The 20568-nt window shown below is 41.7% G+C and overlaps 1 protein-coding gene across 8 annotated transcripts in view; it reads left to right on the plus strand.

Moving 5' to 3' along the window:
• The window catches only part of stxbp5a (syntaxin binding protein 5a (tomosyn)), a 182721-nt gene that overhangs the window by 21815 nt on the left and 140338 nt on the right, over positions 1–20568 (plus strand). For all 8 annotated transcript variants that reach the window (XM_078230233.1, XM_078230236.1, XM_078230235.1 and 5 more), the window contains exons 3-4: positions 4409–4490; positions 10868–10968. In XM_078230233.1, the coding sequence (XP_078086359.1) occupies positions 4409–4490; positions 10868–10968 (183 nt within the window). The remainder of the gene's footprint in view (positions 1–4408; positions 4491–10867; positions 10969–20568) is intronic.

Consider the following 20568-nt stretch of genomic DNA (forward strand, 5'->3'; position numbering starts at 1 on the left):
TTGAATAATCTACTCTCGTGTTAAATAGTACAACACCCGTTATTATCTACAAGTGTTACATCGTTGGTAACACACTGAGTTATAAGGTATAATTTTGTATTATATCATTTGTTGTTCGACAATACAACAAAAACACCTTGAATTATATAACAATTCACTGTGTGCTACATGATATAATAGTGTTACATGGTATAATGTTCCACATTGCTGCACGGTATAACATTCCTAGGGAAAAGTAAACCATAACATTTACAGTGGAGAAGACAGCCATTTAGTCCATCATGTCTGTACTAGCTTTTTGTTTGAGCAGAACAAAACCATTCCCACCATACATTCCTCATTGCCGTGTATCTTTCTCTACTACAAATCTTTGTCCTATGTTCGCTTTAAATATGCAATGGACTCTGTTTCAGCCCTCTTTGTGGTCAAGCATTCGTACTTCCATTCTTCCATGTTTTTTAATTGAAATACTCAGTCTGTTTTGGATTTTATGAACCTTTAGGTGCAAGTTACGCCGCAATTCAACCTTTGAGCTGCATGATTGTTTCTTGAATAAAATACCATTCTCATAAATCTCTCTGAAAAAATGTTTCCCCTGAGCATCGAATTTAAATCGATAGCCCATCATTATAGAACGCAGCACATTATTAGGTGAAGCATTCTTACTTTATCTCATGCATAGTGCACAATGTGATATTCTGTCATTCTTTAATTCAGTGGGACAACCAGTGTTGTCATGAGAGGCAGTTGACAATCAGTGGAGTATTTATTGAAGGGTAAATGTAGGTAAAATTGTTCCTTGATCAGCAAGGGAGTGAAAGGTTATAGGGGATAGGTGGGAATGTGGAGTTGAGGTTGCAATCAGATCAACCATGATCTTATTAAGTGGCAATGCAGGCTTCCCGGGGGGGTGGTTTACACCTTTTAATTCATTAGTTTGTATGTTTCAAGTGATCAGCATATGGCAGATATATCATATTGCTTCGTCAGGTTTCCCAAAAGAGAATTGTGTATAAATTCCAGTTAAAGTAATCTGGATGAAGTCGCACGTCAAAATTAGTAAGGGATGTGCCATACAGAAAATGGAAGGGTCACATATATACAAGGCTCCTGGGTTAGATGGGATAAGTCCTGGGGACTGTCAACGCAGTTTGGGAGCAACAGCCACACTTTTACAACCCAGAATCAGTTCTCATCACCAGAATCAGCACTTGGAATGTCCGAACACTCTTCCACTATGGGGAGGTGTCCCAGGTGCTGTAAGAGGTGAGAACCTATCAACTTGACATCCTGGGCAGTGGTGAGATACGGTGAACTGGTCAATGCCAAATCAGTGATGAAGGCCTGACAGTCCTCTAGATCTACCTGGAAGTGGAAACCCCACATATTATCCTGTTAATGCCCCCTAACATAACATCTTGGGACATTAAGAAATGATTTAGCATGGTCAATCCATCCAACTTGCACATCTACGGACATGTTTCCAGTTGGCCCTTTCCAATAGATTCAAAGTACTACTGAGGTTGGACAACATGGATGAACAATGGGAAACCTTCAAAAGAGGGATTGAAACCGCAGAAGATACTATTGGACAGAGAAAGCAACAAAGAATGATGGCCCACTGATAGTGGAGAGAAGGCAAGAAATTGGAATAAGGTCACCAAATATTTGAAAATTCAGTGATCATGTAGCTGTGGTTTATGATTTTTTTGTATGGTGGTGATATACTTGTACATTCATGTGTGTGCAGACTACAGCATTGATAGGTTGTCTTGTCAGCAGCTGGGTCTGATATCCTCACAAGGAAGTTTACTAAGGGTTATTGGAGAGGATTCAAATTAATACACTAATGGGGAGGAAGAAAGTAGAGTAGGCTGCTTGCCAGACGAAATCAGGTTTAGGTATATAGATGAAGGAGGAAGATTGAAAGAAATTCTAAGTGATGAGGGAAGGCTGGTATGTGACATAAACATTTGAGAAGAGGTAGCATAATATATTTAGGTTCATAGTAAGAACAGAAGTGTACTTACCTGAGAAAAACATTTTATAATATAATTAGAGAAGCATTATGCTCAAATTAACTGGAAAGAAAAATGACCACAGAAACAACCATCAGTGGGAAATCTTTGGATCAGCCTTACATCAGTGGTAGCAATTTAACCCTGAATAACAATGTTGTGGGTCTAAGTCCCACCCCAGATACTTGAGCAGATGATCTGGGCTGACCTTTGGTGTAGCATTGAGAGACTGCTGCTTTGCCTGCTGTCTTTCCAATGAGCTGTTAAAACGAGGGCAAATCCACCCCCTCTGAATAGTTTCCAGGAAAGCGTACATCCACCAAAGAAATGCCAAGAGCTCTTCCTGTTATTCTGACCAGTGTTTATCCCATTCCTGTTTGTGGGATCTTTACCGTGCTCAAAGATTAGATTTGGAGGTGAGTGCTACTATATGAGATACAGTTTACATGGCAAAAATACTTAATTAGTTCTGAAGCATTTTGGTCGATTTGATGTTGTGATTGACGTTTTATAAATACAGATTTTTTTTCATTTGAGCAGGAAATTGAGTGAAAAATGAAGTGCATTCCAGTAATGAAGAACAGGGAGTGTCAAAAGGTGGGGTTCATTATTGAAATATTTACATTTGAAACTGAAGCATTTGGCACTTGCAGGCTGGTTTTTTAAAAAAAAGATTGAAGAAATATAATTACAAATCTACAGACTGGCAATGAAAATTAGCAAAACAAAAGGCAATTAAATAGCATTTATAGTTGAAAGCTGGTTGAGGTTGTGACAACTTGGACTACTAAAAGGTGGAGGCAAAGGTTCTCGTACCGAGTTAGGGAAAGGCAGTGGTATTAAAATACTTTTGCTTCACTTTTCGCAAAGAGGTAGATGTTAGGATTGCAGCCACCACTACCAGACTCTGCAACAATCAGAATGAAATAGCAGAGACTCTGATCATTGTCTAAAGTTCTGAGAGAAGAAAAACTGATGCAGGTGGGTTGAGGGTGGGAAATGTGTCTCCCCTCTTCATGAAAGAGACCGAAATAAGTCAGGAAATTACAGGCCAGTTAGTCTCTTTTTGGGTCATGGGAAATTACTGATCTACAATAAAAGATGAAGCCATTAAGCATTTTGAGAAACAAGTTAATTAGTGTGGTCAACATGGATTTCTTAAGTACAGGTTATGCTTAAACAACCTCAGTGTTCTTCAACAAATTGACCAAGAATAGATGACGGAAATGCAGTGGATGTAGTTGCGAAATTTTTTGCGAAACTCAAATTAGAGGAAACACTTGCAAACCCAGCAACCAATTTGCAATAAGACCTCCAGTAGCAATGATACAAATGACCAGATAATCTGTTTTGGTTCAGGAATGAAGGCACAAAATGTCCTTGAATCATGCGGTTGGATCTTTTGCGTCCACTGGAACAGGCGGTGTTTATGTTTTAACTTCGCATCTGAAAGGTGGTACCTCAATACAGTTCAGTACTGCATTGAAATATTGGTGTAAGATTGTGTGCTCGAGAGGACTGGTTTGACCCCATGACCTTGCAAAGGCATGAGTACTACTCACTAAGCAAAGCTGGCACCATCCAGCAGATAATTAGAATGTATTTCTGGAGAAGACAAACAATTACTTGCATCTTCTGCAACGTTTTTGCAGTGGCAGTTGACAGTATTACAGATATCTCAGCAATATATCTTAATAAAGTGTGATTTTTTAAAAAAACTTCCTTTTTTGTGATTCCATGCATTCAGCAAACCTGTGCACCCATGAGCAAATCAGTCATTATGTTGCAGTGAGCCTGTGGTAAATACCAGAAATTGAACTCCCGGTCCAAGGCTGCATGTGAGCAACAAGCTTAAAAAAAAATGCATTCATTTATTTTGTGGTTTCCAGCTGCTGTTTGCTGAATCACTACATTGGGGAATCGAAACCTTGGCACATATATTTTTTTTAAATGAAGAAAAACTGAAGATGCACAGCAGGATAAAGATGGGCTAGAGTTTGGGTGAGACTCCCATCAGCTAGTTTACCTATTTGGAACATTAGCATCTTTTACAGTTAGTTTGGCAATTTTCCTTTTGTCAAAATCAGTGTGGGAGGTTACACCTGAATTGCCTTCTGCACAATTCTAAAAGCAAAAAATGATGAACACTGTGCAAAGCCAATTTTCACCCCAGTCGCCTTAAGACCCATGCCGTTGGAGCTTGTGCCTGAGGATCATGTACCAGAGACTGCTAGTATATAATCCAGTGCGATTGATACCACTGTTCCTGAGCTTTGCGTGCTTGTGTAGCAAAAACCGTAGCCCAATGGTTAATCTGATGGCTTGGAAAATTTATCTTGAGTTTAGATCAGTGGGAAATGCTGACTTTCCTTAACCATGTGAATCCTCAGCTTTGGACGACCGGGAGTGGAGTGTTACTGCCAACATGACAGTGCTGCAGGAGTGATCCAACTGCAGTTCTTAGTCAATGAGGTTAGTTGTTTTGTGTGTGTGCAGGGGGGGGGGGGGGGGCAGGGGCTGAAAATGTTCAGAATGTTTCTTTCACACATTTTAAAGCCTTTGTGGATTTATGATGCATTACATAAGATTATTTTTTAATTGGCATTTTGGCCACAGTCTTTTAGACACTTAGATTGTGTAGTTTAAATAATATAAATCCTAAACCTCACCAACAGGATTGTGTTGATCTTTTGCCTGTTCATATATAAATTTGTAAAAAAAAATGCTATTAAAGGAAGTAATTTTTATACTGTTACTGCAATTTTGCTGATCTGGATAGTATGTTTATGGGGTCCAAGTTATATTTGCTCTAAGCGAAGCTGAACTCCATTGGGGTTTTCTGTTTACTGCTAAATGTCCTGAATTGTGGTACATACATTTGATGTGTGATCTGTTGGGCCTGCACACTCTGCTTTCCAAATTCGTGATCTACAGAATCTCATTTCACAATTTGACAAAACTGTTTCCCTAAACTTGAGGTTTGTACTGTTGTAATCCTGTCATCTTTGCATATGCAAGGTTCAATGCTGCACAATAAGTCAGTTGTTCATTGTGATTTAGTGCATGGTAACCATGCCTTCCAAAAGAGTCAGAAATTTGAGGGTAGTTCCCATAAAATTCCTTCCTGCCGCAGTAACTGTACTTGAAGGTTTGTAATTATTGTCCATTTTTTCTACCTCCATTTACAACTAAATATTTCCTACAAGGATGAAAACAAGCAAAGTACTGGCCCTTATTATCTTTAATAAGTTGTCCCCTCTTCCCACTAGTATTTTAAGCAATTCTTTCACTGTTACCTAATGGAAGAATTTCTCATTACATGGCTGTCAAATACTTTAGGAAGTGTGCTCTGTCTCCACAATTATTTCTCCTGGTTATTTCAAACCATGATTCCATTTCTGCATGTGTGTGTGCCGGAAACTACTTTTTTTTTTTCCCTCACCCCTTATGATGCATGTAAAGATCTCTGGATTTCTTTGGCTCTCAAGATAAAAGTCATTCACGCAGCTAGTTTTGCAACTACCTTATCTTCTGATCCGCGTCACTTTCCTGTTCCTTTCTCTTTGCTCATTGATCTTTTTGCCCTTTCCACTGCCCAGCTCTTGGATCCCCCCTAGCCCCCATGCTTACTCGATAATGTTACTGGCCCTCTTGGCTCTCTTTCAAAACTGCAGTCCTCACTCCTTTACTCAAAACAAAAAAGCCACCTGTGATCCATCCAATGACCATCCTATCTGGAACTTCCTCGTTTTAGTGTGTGACTGCATCGATTTGACTGAGCAAAGCGAAACACAAGAATTTCTGGTTATGCCACCTGAACTCTGCTCCTGTTATGAGAGTTCTGCCCATCTGATAACTGATTAACTTTCCCTGCAGTATCAGGAAGTAACAGTGATTCATAATTCAGACACAGTGCCTCACCTTTACGACCATTATAACACTGCCATAAAAGTGAAGGTTTTGAAGGGTTAATGTTGTCTGGGGCACTGGGGAAAATAGGATCTTGCATCCACCTGAAAGGGCAAATGTAGTCTCATCTGGTAGATGGCACCCTCCTCAATGCACAGATGCGTTTGAGTGTTTAAAGTCTCTGGAACTGTGGAGTGGGAACTGAACTTTTTGATTTGAGAGGCAAGAGTGCTACAACTGAGCCATGCCTGAAACCTTCAAAGGTACCAGGGCAGTAAATCAACACAGCAGTTCAGCTATCATTTGGTATAGGTGTCCACTAGGATAATTGTGAAGGCTTATTTATAGATGTAAATAACGATGTGGTTCTCATTGTTAATTACTACTTGTTTAGGTGGACTGCACAAACTGAACTGACTCATCAGTTTTTTGAAATAGTGCCTTCACCTGAGCAAGGGAGTGCATGTGTTTAAGATACAGACCACACCCGACCAAGGGTATTAAATCAAACTAACCAAGCAACATGCAGGGACCAAGAATCTACAGATTCTTGTGTTAAATACGGCTCTCCTCTTTGAGCTGTGGGTCAAACAGGGATGAGCAGCTGCATTTCTGGCCACCTTCCGAGTATTTGCCCAGAAACTGCTAAGTCAGCTTGGATATTACAGTCTTCTGAGGTGAAGTTTGCTTTGTGCATTGCTTTGCTTCCTCTTTTTTCCTAATGGGATCTGCAACATGTGTAAATAGGGAATTCACGCGAAATATGAGCTCCATCAGCGTCAGACAGAAGAAAACTAAAGAATTTGCATTTACGTAATGCCTTTTGGAACCTCAAAGTCCCAAAGCACTTTATAGGCAATGAAGAATGCATCACAACCACGTAAGAGGCATTTCTTTAAAGTGGTCTGTGAGCTAAGAATGTGTTTGTTCATTGAGTGGTTCAATTTAAAAATAGCCAGCATTCAAACTTTAGTCTTAAACAAGGTACAATTTAGATTATTGCAAAACTACTGCTGACAGTTGTTTAAGTAAAAATGATAGTTGTTAACTAAAATACTGTTACAATGGTTAAAATACAGATAAAGGGAAATAAAGATGAGGTTTCAAATCAGTATCTGTGAGGTATCATTGCTGATCTTTTAATTGAATTCCTTCAAAGTGAAGGGTTGAAACTAAGGGTAGATTTAGTAGCAGTAATGGCTTCTGCGATGCCTTTTCAGGTGGACTCAATGGGTCAGCAGGTTTTTGGGAGTGAGAGAAGGTTTCCTATTCATCGCTAATTCTGCGGTTAAGATATTTGCAGATTATTTGGGCTCTTCGCAGTACCACAGTTGATTTTTTAATGCTTTCCTCTTTGTCCTCCCTTGGGCAAGAACCCTCTGAAGTTGTTTCTCAGAGTCCTTGGGGTTCTGTTGTTCTCAGCCAGACTTTATAAAGTTCTAATACTTAAAATGACTGCTATCCCAATCTGTCAAAGCATGCTTCCATACTAGTTGTTAGGTTAATCTGGGGATCACAGTTCCATCCATTGTCTTTTTAGGTGAGGTAATTAAACTTTTAAATGTTTTGGCCTTTAATTTGAATGGTACCCATTCTGTCAGGTTTGAGGAGGTAGGAAATAGCTATTCACATCTCTAGGGAAGCCACAACGAGTTTGTTAATTCTTGTGGAAATGAGAATTGAATTCCAAATATCTCCACCTTTCTGGATATGCTTACCTGCAATCCATTTGGAGTCTGACTACATTGCAGTTGAAAAAGGTTAGATGACTTTTAGCAGTCATCCTTAAGGCTCCCTGTGACCACTTAAAAGGAGGATTAGCTTTTTACAGATATCTAGAATATCGCAACAGTACGTTCATGACATATGAAGTTAGTCACTATTGTAGTGTAGTCAATTTACAAACATCAATAACCTAACTACCATGTAATCTATTTTTAGTGTGTTCGTTGTGGATAAAACATTGGCTTTGACACTCTTGAGAATGTTTTAGCTCTTCTTTGAGATAATGTGATGGGATCTTTTATGTCCACCTGAGGGCAGATGGGGCTTTGGTTTAAAAACATATGAAATAGGAGCAGGAGGAGACCATATGACCCCTCGTGCTTGCTCTAACATTCGGTGTGATCATGGCTGATCTTCTACCTCAACTTCACTTTTCTACCCGTTCCCCAAATTCTTGATTCCCTAAGAGACCAAAAGCGCTTACTTCCTGCCTTAAATATACTTGATGGAGCATCAGTCTGGGGTAGAAAATCCCACAGATTCTCGAAACCTTTTTGAGTGAAGAAATTTGTCCTCAGCTCAATCCTAAATGATTGACCTCTTCTCCTGAGATTGTGCCTTGTATTCTGAATTCCCCAGCCAGTAGAAACAACCTGTGTCTACCTAGTCATGTCCCTTTTCTTGTATGTTTTGAGATCTTACCGTTCTTCCAAACTCCAGAGACCATCGGTCCAAATTACTCAGTGTCTCGTTAAACCCTCTCATCTCGGGAACCAATCCGGTGTACCTTCGCTGTTTTGTCTCCAATTCAAGTATAATTCCTCTTGGATATGGAGATCAAATCTGCGCACAGTACTCCAGGTGCAGTCTCATCTAAGCCCTCTATGACTGTAGCAGGAGTTCCTTATTCTTGCAGTTCATTCCCCTTGCAATAAAGGCCAACATGCAATCAGCCTTTCTAATTGTTTGCTGTAGCTACATGCTAAGTTATTGCTTGTATGAATGAGTACTCCAAATCTCAACGTCATTTAAAGTTTCATGCCTTTCAGAAAGTATTTTGCCTTTCTATTTTTAATAGAAAAGTGAATAACCTCACACTTATCCACATTATACTACATCTGCTACCTTGTTGCCTACTCATTTAACCTGTCTTCATCTCTTCCCATGCCCCCGTGTTCTATTCCCACCTCACCTTGCGTCCTCAGCAAACTTGATACATTACTGTTGGTCTCTTGCCCATGTCATTAATATAGATTCTAAATAGCTGAGGCCCTAGCAACACGTCACTTGTTACAGATTGACAACTTTAAAATGTCCCATTTATTCCTACTGACTGTCTGTTAACAAATTTTCCATTTATGTTATTATATTATCCTCAACTCCACAAAGCCCTATCTTGTTTCATCCTCAAGCTGGCACCTCAGAGGATGCAACACTCCCAAAGTAGTGTACTGGAGTGTCAATCTGGATTATGTACTCAGTTGGACTTATCTCCATGACTTGCTGATTCCAGAGGCGTGAGGGGTACCAGTTGAGCCACGGCATAGGTGTCCTCTAGATCAGTCAGCAGGCCTTGACTGAGTCACTGCTGAATCAGAAAGGGTGCTAATCCACAGTCCATTACTTTCTAGAGGAAATACTGGTTCAGTTTGTGGAAAATGTTGAAAAAAATGTTACGGTCATTAGGTTTGTACGGTCAACTTCTTTCTCCAAGTGACATCTTACAGGTAGCTTCTTCAAACCTGTTTCCTGTGTTAACTTTTTCTTGAGGTAGAATATTACTATGTGGAATATATATAAAATAAGAGATATATACTTTGGAGCGACAAGCTCAAAGCGAATATAACTAAAGCTTTTTAAACTGAAGAGTTTGTGTGCACTAATCAAAATGCAAAATGCTGTTGCTTCTGGAAATCTGAAATAATACATAAATTGCTGGAAATATACAGCAGGTTAGGCCGCATCTGTGGACTGAGAAACAGAGTTAACGTTTCAGGTTAAGGACCTTGCCTCAGAACTGGGAAAAGTTAGAGGTGAACTTAGGTTTTCAGCAAGGAATGCTCTCTATTAGGGTGGAAGACAGGAGAGATTGAATGACACGGGGCCATAAGGAATGGTGATGGGGAGTGAGGAAGGGTGAAATAAATAAAAGAGATGCCGAGAGTGGATGTGCTGCTCCCTAAAACCAAAAATAAGAAAAAAACCAAAACATGCAAAGACAAGGAAGCAAAGTGAGGCAGAAATTATGGTCCGAAATTGTTGAACTCGATGTTGAGTTCAGAAGGCTATAAAGTTCCGTAAATGAAGGATGAGGTACTTTTCCTCAAGCTTATGTAGAGTTTCACTGGAACAGTGCAAATAGGCCGAGGACAGAGATGTCAACCTGGGAGCAAGGTAGAGAATTAAAACGACAGGCTACTGAAAACTTGGAGTCCTGCTTGCTGATTGTATTGAGGTGTTCCGCAAAGTGGTCGCCCAATTTGCATTTGGTTTCCCCAATGGAGTGGAGATCGCAATGTGAGCAGCGAACGCAGGAGGCTAGATTGAAAGAAGTACAAATCACTCGCTGCTTCACGTGGAAGGAGTGTTTAGGACCTTGGAAACTGAGGAGTGAGGAGGTAACAGGACAGGTGTTGCACTATCTGCGTTTGCATGGAAAGCTGATATGAAGCGAGTTTTAGTGGATACCTGGTTAAACACAGCAAGGGATGTAGAAAACAATGAAGTTGACGAAGGGATTGTGTGCAGTCTGCTTAGGATATTTGAAACAGATCAATGGTAGCACTCAACAGTTTAAAAAATCCAGATTTTATATGCGGTCAGGATAGATGTCAGGTCTCTCTGGGATATACTGCTGCGAATTGTGAAAATGGAGTGACCGCAGCCTTTTTTCAAAGGGAACATGACCACTTCTTGAGTGAAGTGAATGTTCCTGATCCCAGGGGTAAGTTGCTGTTTTGTTACGATTATGATGAGATGAGGGCATTGGGAACCTACTTTGATTATTTTGCATTAACAATTTCCAAGGGTCTCTTCGAAGTTGACTGTGACATATTTTGGGTTTTTTACCTCTTCCAGGAGATTGAGAGGGCAATGGGTGGGTGAACAGTCGGGGAGGTTGCACTGTATTTTGGGCAGGGCAGATCTGGTGGTCTTTCTAGTCTTTTTGTGTGTTCATTTGTTGAAAGGTATAATGTATTTTTGTTACCCTTCAGGGAGCCCTTGTGAGTGCCTTGGCGGATGATACTTTACATCTCTGGAATCTACGTCAGAAAAGGCCTGCCATACTCCATTCTCTTAAATTCAACAAAGAAAGGTAGAGGGAATTTTGTCAATAATATTTTTGAGTTTCTATTGGTATCATTGTGTTCATTTTATGCAACAGATAAGTATTGAGAACCAATTTGAACATTTGATACAATGGTCAGAGGTTTGTACTTTGCAGTTTATTTCATTGTGAACTGTGTTCACTGGCAATAGGGTCAGTAAACAGAAGACACAGACTTAAAGTAATTAGTAAAAGTATACACGGGGAGGTGAGAGTTTTTATGCATGTTATGATTATCTGGAATGCACTGCCTGAAATTGCGCTTGAAGCAGATTCAGTTGTTACTTTCCAGAGGGAATTGGGTGTATACTTGAAAAGGAATATTATACAGGACTAAGGGGAAAGTGCAACAGTAGAGGGACATATCGGATAACTGAGTTTTGCATTTTTTTTGAACATCTGATTATATAGTGTTTGTTTACTTTTTTTACAAAACGCCCCCATTACATTAGTGTAAAACCTCATTCCTTGTTGGAGCTTGTGTATCTTGCCCTCTCACCCAATGAGTCTTGTCCAAAGAAAACAGGAGCTGCACAACTTCTTCTCGGAGGGAGGGGGAATTGGGAGGGAAAGTCATCCCCAGGCCACACTTGCGTGCTACAAGACTCAGGAGGTGTGCGACACTGAAAGCAGATAGCTCCCTTAGCCGCAGGTGGTGCCGATTCCATTGGGATTGGGAGGCAGAGAATAACAAAACTAGGCTTCCCATCCCTCTAGTGGGAGTGTGGTTGATGTATATGGGAAGGTAGGGTGTCTGTAATTCAATAATGATATGGGATTATGGCGAATGCAGGACACACATCTAAAGTGGTGGGATTGTATAGGTTTCTCTTGTTTTGAATATGCTTAGCAGCAAAGCAGGTTACAGGTAACCTTGAATTTATACAGTCACAAATGTTATCTTCCCACAGATAAATACCTCTTATTGCTGTTTCTTTGGTTTTGCACAATGGGAATTCACTATAAATGTCAAGAGTTAATCCCATCCATATCAGAGGATGTTATTTGTACACATGTGATAGCATGGTAACCTGCATGCACTTTGTTCCCTTTCAAAACTTGTCATAAATCTTTCAACTAAAAGTTAAATTTCTCCAGCCTATCAGTTTTTCCCTTCCCTTTGCCCAAAGCAATGGCTCAACTACTCATGGGTTAAATTTAGGGAGATATCAAGAAACCCAAAAATTGAAATGTTGATGCTGTATGCTCTGTCTGGAAGAGCAGAAAATGTGTTGGTAGCAGAAAAGGGGGGTAACCGAATATGATACCAATGAGAATACATGGTTACATTAGGTAAGACTATCCTTGATAGAATGTTTTAACTTTAACATACATTTGTGCTACATAACCTTGGGTCTAGTGTCTGCCTTGAAGTTGGTTGGTTACTACAAAGAACAGCACAGGAACAGGCCCTTCGGCTCTTCAAGCCTGCACCGATCACGTTTACCTATCTAAACCAACCGCTTATATCCCTCTATTCCCCGTTTGTTCATATGTCTATCAAGATAAGTCTTAAATATGGCTAACGTAACTGCCTCAATCACCTCACTTGGCAGTGCATTCCAGGCCCCCACCACCTTCTGTGTAAACAAAAACTTCCCCCACTTTGCAATATGAGAAGTTACGAGGCCTTTCCCAGATCAAATTTGCTGCACAATTCGTTTTGAGAGCGAATGCTAGTTAAGTTGTTGTTGCCTATGTCAATCTTAAACTTTTCAGTTGTGGTTTATGCTGCTCTGAAGCAATTTCCTTGTGCATGAGCCTGGAGATTTCATTGGTCAATTGTTAGTGTCTGTTCAATAAGGATTTCAGCTAGAAGTGGTGTGACTGCAGCTGTCCTTGGATGTTACTTCCTGTCCTTCTGTAAACCAGATAGCTTCCTGTTTCAGAGCCAGTCCAGTTTGCAAAGCATAGTCTGACTTTGCCCAGAGTGGTTTACCAGCCCCACGTTGGTTTGTTGTTGATTTGTGGGCGAGCTAATAACGATGATAGTCAGCTGGTGCCTCTCGTGTCAGTCAGTTTTGGTATCTTTTTTTATTGTTATGGTACGACTGTTTTTTTTTAAAAAAGCCCTGCTAAAAGACAAAGTTTTGACTCATCTATGTAGGTTAAAGAGCGTTGAGAATGTGGAATTTGCTACTGTGGAACGGTTGAAGTAAATAGTATGGAAGCATTACAGGGAAGTTAGACACGGACATGAGGGAGAGTTATGATATATGTAGATGAGGAAAGATGGGAGGAGCCTTTGAGTGGACCATAAAATACCAGCAGAGACTAGTTTATGACCTGTTTCTGTGCCCCATATCCTCTGAAATCCTTAGTAAATCCATAACAAAACCCTCCGATTTCAAAAGTTTACACGGTGTTAATGATACAGTTGTACATATTTGTTCAGTAAGGACCCTATGCACCAGATCATGTCCTGAATACTGTTCCTGAGCATTGATGCCAAATATCGGACCATATCCCACGTAATGATCCTGAGTAGTGTATCCTGATCTTGACTACCAAACCTGATACTGGTATGGAATATTGGACCTCACCCAGAATTGATACAGAATGCTGGACTATATTGCAAGTACTGATCCTGAGTATGAGGCAACATCGCGAATGCTGATCCTGAGTAACAGTTAATATCCTAAGTGCAGATCTCTCATTCATAGAAATCATAGAAACCCTACAGTGCAGAAGGAGGCCATTCGGCCCATCGAGTCTGCACCGACCACAATCCCACCCAAGCCCTACCCCCACATATTTACCCGCTAATCCCTCAAACCTACACATCCCAGGACTCTAAGGGGCAATTTTTAACCTGGCCAATCAACCTAACCCGCACATCTTTGGACTGTGGGAGGAAACCGGAGCACCCGGAGGAAACCCATGCAGACACGAGGAGAATGTGCAAACACCACACAGACAGTGACCCGAGCCGGGAATCGAACCCGGGACCCTGGAGCTGTGAAGCAGCAGTGCTAACCACTGTGCTACCGTGCCGCTATTCCGGACAATATCTTGAGTACAGTCCATATCCAGATTATCAGATCTTACCCTGTGTATAGATGGTCCGCATGCAACCACAGCCCGATATTTAGTAGCAAAATATCCGTTCTCATCTTGAGTATAAATAATAAACAACGGATCATATACAAAGTACAAACATTGTTCTGAATACTGGTCCTTATACTGAAAACTGGTACAGAATATTGTGTTGTATCCTGGCTACTGGTACCATGTGATTGTATCCTGAGCAGTGATCCGATGTAACTGCCCTTAGGCCAAGCGCTGGTAATGAATGTTGGATTGCATTTTTCTTCCGCAGAATGTGAGCGTCACTGGTTATGCCTGCATTTAATGTCCATCCCTAATCGTCCTTGTAAAAATGGTGGTGAGCAGCTTCCTTGAACAGCAGCAGTCCATGTAGTGTAAGTGCTGTTGGAAAGGGAGCTCCAGGATTTTAACCCAGTGACGGTGAAAGAACGGTGACATAGTTCCAAGTCAGGATGGTGTGTGGCTTGGAAAGGAACTTGCAGGCGCATGTATTCCCATGCATTTGCTGTCCTTGTCCTTCAAGGTGGTAGGGGTCATGGATCTGGAAGATGCGATCAAAGATGCCGAGGAGAACTGGTGGACGGTGCACACTGCTGCCACAGTACTTTGGTGGTGAAAGAAGTAGGTGTTGAAGGTGGTGAATGGGGTGCCAATCAAGCAGGCTGTTTTGTTGTAGATGGTGTTGAGCTTCTTGTGGTGCTGGAGCTCTACTCATCCAGGCAAGTGGAGAATATTCCACCACATTCCTGACTTCTGGCTTGTAGATGGTGAACAGGCTTTGGGGAGTCAGCAGGTGAGTTACTCCCTGCAGAATTCCCAGTCTCTGATCTGCTCTTGTAACTAGATAGTCCAGTTCCATTTAAGGTCAATGGTAACAGCCAGGATGTCGATTGTAGGGGATTCAGCAATGGTAATCCCATTGAATGTCAAGCAGAGATGGTTGGATTTTCACTGCCCAGCACTTGTGTGGTGTGAATGTTACATGCCATTTATCAGTCCGAGCCTGAATGTTGTCTGGGTTTTGCCGCATTTGGACATGAACAGTTTTGATATCTGAGGGGTTGCAAATAGTACTGAACATTGTGCAGTCATCAACAAATATCCCCACCTCTGACCTTATAAGGAAGCTCATTGAAACAGCTGACGATGGTTGGGTCAATGACACTACCTGAGGAACGCACTGATATCCTGGGACTGAGATGATTGACCTCCAACAACCATCTTTATTTGTGCTAGGTATGACTCCATCCCATTGACTCCAGTTTTGCTAGGGCTCTTTGATGCGATGTTCAATCAAATACTTCTTGATGTCAAGGGCAGTCTGTCACCTTGCATCTGGAGTTCAGCTGCTTTGTGCATGTTTGGACCAAGGCTGGAATGGATTTAGGAGTTGAATGGCCCTGGCAGAACCCATACTTGGCATCAATGAGCAGGTTATTCCAGAGTAAGTGCCGCTAGATAGAACTGTCACCAACCCCTTCCATAATTTTGCTGATGATTGAGAGCTGACTGATAGGGTGATAATTGGCCAGGTTGGATTTGTCCTGCTTTTAATGTACAGGGCATGCCCCGGGCAGTGTTCCACATTGCTGGGTAGATGCTAGTGTTGTACTGGAACATCTTGCCTCAGGGCGGAGCCAGTGCTGGAGCACAAGTCTTCAGTACTATTGCCAGAATGTTGTCAGAGCCTTTGCAGTATCCAGTTCTTCAGCTGTTTTCTGATGTCACGTGGAGTGAATCAAATTGATTGAAGACTGGCGTGATACTGTGTACCTCAGGAGGAGACCGAGACGGATCATCCACTGGGCACTTCTGGATGTAGATTGTTGCAAATGCTTCCGTTTCATCTTTCAGACCAATATTCTGGGCTTCCCCATCATTGAGGAGGAAGATATTTGTAGAGCTGCCACCTCCAGTTCGTTGTTTAATTGTCTGCCCCCATCCCCAACTATGTGGCAGGACTGCAGAGTTTAGATCTGATCCGTTAGCTATGGGATTACTTATTGTCAGTTGCATGCTGCTTTCGCTATTTGGCATGCAAGTAGCCCTGTGGTTATATCCAAGAAACAGACCATATCCTGGTATCAGATCATAACTGGAGTATTAATACTGAATATCAAACAATCCTAAGTACCAGTGTTGAATATTAGCCATTCTCCCAGGTACTGGTGCCAAGTAACAAGCTACATCCTGAGTAGTGGAACATACCTCTATTACTTATCTTGAGTACTGATTTCAAATCTCAGACCATGTCCAGATTACTGATGCCATCCACATTCCCGACATTATAGGACTACCTGTTTCCACCTATTAAGACCACCTGCCAGCTTATTCGTTGCTGAAATCCTCATTGGAACCTTTGTTAGCTCTGGATTTGACTATTTCAACATACTCCTGACGGTGCTCCTCCACTTTGCCCTTTAAATGTGGGGTTGCACCCAATCCCTTTCATGTATTGTCCCTGTGCTTGTTGATCTACATTGGCTCCTGGTCAAATTTGGAACTTGTGCCAAATATTAGAATCAAATTTAGAAATGCTAGTTTGTTCAGTGGAATGAATGTGGAGCTGCTGCAAGACTGGCTGACTTCAGGCCACTACTGAGTATCAGGGCGGAGCTGCAATTTTATCAGGGAAGCTGGGTCTCTTGCTTTTGCTCTTCACGTTCATAGCATTTTTGTCGGCTCTCAGTCCACTTTGAATTCTTGTCCGTTGTCTGCCCAATTTTTAAAGCTTCCTGTGTGCTAGATTTAATGGCCTGCACCGTTCTTCTACTGGGACAGGGGTTGTGGCTTTTGCAGCTTTTCAAGCAAAGCTTGGTATTGCCACGTATGATGAAAGGAGCAAATGGCGGTCGAAGAGAGCTCAAGATAGAATTATAGAATCCCTGCAGTGCAGAAGGAGGCAATTTGGCCCATCGAGTCTACACTGACCACAATCCCACCCAGGCCCTATCCCCATTATTTACCCTGCTAACCCCCTGACACTAAGGGGCAATTTAGCATGGCCAATCAACCTAACCCGCACATCTTTGAGAGGAAACCCACACAGACATGGGGAGAACGTGCAACCTCCACACACAGTGACCTGAGGCCAGAATTGAACCCGGGTCTCTGGCGCTGTGAAGCAGCAGTGCTAAGCACTATGCCACCGTGCCACCCTTACAAGTTTTGAGCATTTTGGAAATGAACCACTCAAGATTTCGGTCGTGTTAAATTTAGGGATGCCGAGTTGTCCCTGTGACATTTCATCTCACCGATTTCTCATGAGTTTCCAGGTGAATGATCTCTATTGCCTGCAGACTGCAGGGCAATCCTGGAAGGATGAAAACTAGCAAAACGGGATTAATTAACTAGTGCTGCCTTTGGTAACCTAAGAAGCAGTAAAAGTAGAGAGAGGGACAGGAAAGCAGAGCTCCTGGAGCTCACTCCAGAGAAATCCAACTTAAACTTTGGTAGAAGGTTGGGACATTCTTTAGCCCAGGGCTCCAACAGAGATTGAGGCAGCTAATACCTGACAGATGAAAGTCATGGTTAAATATGATCATTTGACAGTAACTGAATTGAACATGGCACCCTCGGTACTGTTTTCTTTTATCACTTGACTGCATCAGTTGATGTAATCGTCACAACTTACTGCAAGGATCTGAGAAAATTATTCTTCTGGTGACTCGACATTCACTATCTTTGCAGAAGACGGTTCAGTGAAGATCAGACATTGTCACAAAATGTGAAAGATGTAAAGTTTCTCAAAAATATTACCTAACTCTACAGTTCAGAGAACGATTAACCTTCGCAGGAAGTAAGAATTGATTCAGTTGCAATGTGCAAAGCCTTGAAGGGGAGGTTGATCTGCTGGCTCCTCAGAGTGATGACTTAAATATAATTTAATCATTTAAACTTTGAGAAATTGTTTGCTTTAAAGGGAAGGCTCCCAAACTTTCCAATTAAAGGAGCACTGCATGTGGCTTGAAATGAAACTTAAATGGCCAGTCAGGCTTGCCTTGTTATAAACCTCATTCTCAGGATTATGGCTGTCATTTATTGCCACCCCTGTTGCCCTCGAAGAATAGAAACAATTGTGTTTGAACTGCTGCATTTCATATAGAGAAGGTATTGCAACTGTGCTGTTTAATAGGGAGTTCCAGGATTTTTAATCAGTGACGGTGAAGGAACAGCGATTGATGTCCATGCTGGGATCATGTGACTTAGAGCTGCTGATGTTTTCAAGCACCTGCTGCCTTTGGGCTCGAGTAGCCTTCAAGAAATTCATATATTTCTGCATAATCCTCTTTTCGAGGATTGTAGGTCACCAGAGGATAACCGCTGTTGCAATTTTATTCTGCTTGACAGCACCCTAGCTGTAGTATTGAAGACTTGAGCTCCAGAACTAGCCTAACCATGCTTTTCCAGTACAGCTACAACATTGGAATCTACCCAACACTGTGGAAAATTGTCCAGGTATATGTTGTCCTTGAAGTAAGAAGTCTCACAACACCAGGTTAAAGTCCAACAGGTTTATTTGGTAGCAAACGCCACTAGCTTTCGGAGCGCTGCTCCTTCGTCAGGTGAGTGGGAGATCTGTTCACAAACAGGGCACATAAAAACACAAACTCAATTTACAGAATAATGTAATCGTTGTTGTTGTGTTGTGAGACTTCTTACTGTGTTTACCCCAGTCCAACGCCGGCATCTCTACATCTTGTCCTTGAAAAGCAGGACTCTTCTCCTGGCAAATTACAACACCATGAGTCTGCCCTCAATTCATCAGCAAAGCGAAGGAAGATGTTGTCAACAGTGTTATCAAGTGACACTTACTCAGCAATAACTTTCTCGTTGCTCAGTTTGGGTTCTGCCAGAGCCCATTCGACTTCTGTCCTTCCATCCAGCGTAAGGTCAGAAGCAAGGATGTTTGCTGGCGATTGCACAGCGTTCAATTCCATTCGCAATTTTTCAGATAACGAAGCAGTCTGTGCCTGCATGCCGCAAGACCTGGAGAACCTTCAGGCTTGATCTGATAAAGCAGCATGTAACATTTGCATCACGCAAGTACCAGGGAATGATCCTCTGCAACAGGACAGAATCTAACCATCTACCCATGATGATCAATGGCATTACCATAGCCAAATCCTGCACCATCAATGTCCTTTGCGTTACCTTTGACCAGAAACTTGACCAACCATATAAATACAATGGCTGAGAGACCAGGTCGAAGGCTTGAAATCTGTGGCAAATAACACATCACCTCACTCCCCAAAGCCATTACATCATCTGTCTACGTTTTCTTTTTGCACTCGTTCTGGGGATGTGGGCATTGTTGGTAAGGCCAGCATTTGTTTCCATCCCTAATTGTTCTTGAAGATGGTTGAGTCATTTTCTTTAACTATTGCAGTCCGGGTGGTCTGGGTAAATCATGGTCCTCATGATGTGGAGATGCCGGCGTTGGACTGGGGTAAACACAGTAAGAAGTTTAACAACACTAGGTTAAAGTCCAACAGGTTTATTTGGTAGCAAAAGCCACACAAGCTTTCGGAGCTGCAAGCCCCTTCTTCAGGTGAGTGGGAATTCTGTTCACAAACAGAGCATATAAAGACACAAACTCAATTTGGCAAATGTTGAAGTTGCGGGAAAAGATACACGAGGGAGTAGTGGACTGTGCAGTGAATGTGGATTACAACACAGCAGGAAATGGAATGAGAGGAATGTAAAAGCCAGGCGGAATGGAACCGACAGAAGAAAATTAAGAGGAGTACTTGAACCAAAAATTTATCAGTAGCTTATTGACTTTCTCTGCTGTTACAGAATTATGCTGTGCAGAATTCCATTCAGTTCATTATGCCTGTGTTGGCTTTTTGAAAAAGATGTTCAATTAATCCCACTCCCCTACCCTTAACCTTAGCTCAGCAAGATTTTATTTTTCGTGTACCCAATTCCCCTTTGAAAGTTGTTATTGCTCCTGCTTCCGTCGCCCTTTCAGGCAGCGCATTCCGATCATGATTCATTAGGGGCAGCATGGTGGCACAATATTTAACACTGCTGCCCCACAGCGCCAGGGACCCGGTTTCGATTCCAGTCTTGGGTCACTGTGTGGAATTTGCATGTTTTTCCCATGTCCACCTGGGTTTCCTCCCACAGTCCAAAGATGTGTCAGTTAGGTGGACTAGCCATGGTAAATGTTCGGGGTCATGGGGACAGGGCCTGGGTAAATTGTTCTGTCTGAGAGTCGCTGCAGAATGAATGGGGCAAATGGCCTCCTTCTGCTCTTTAAGGATTCTATGGTTCTATAATTAGATAAAATAATTCTTCTCCCCTTTTAATTCTTTTGCTAATTATCTTTAATTTATGTCTGATTACTGATTCTCTGTTGGACTGCTTTCTTGTTCATCGTGTTACTTTAAACAGCCAAGTACGAATGCAGTTGTATCAATGCAACATTGGGGCATCATGCTTTGCAATTCCAGATTGAATGCCACCAAACACCGATTTGTTGGCTCTTAAATAAAAGTTTTTCCCTTTTTGATCATTTACTTTTTATGTATTCAA

This window comes from Mustelus asterias, chromosome 15 (assembly GCF_964213995.1).
Source record: "Mustelus asterias chromosome 15, sMusAst1.hap1.1, whole genome shotgun sequence".
Taxonomy (NCBI): domain Eukaryota; kingdom Metazoa; phylum Chordata; class Chondrichthyes; order Carcharhiniformes; family Triakidae; genus Mustelus; species Mustelus asterias.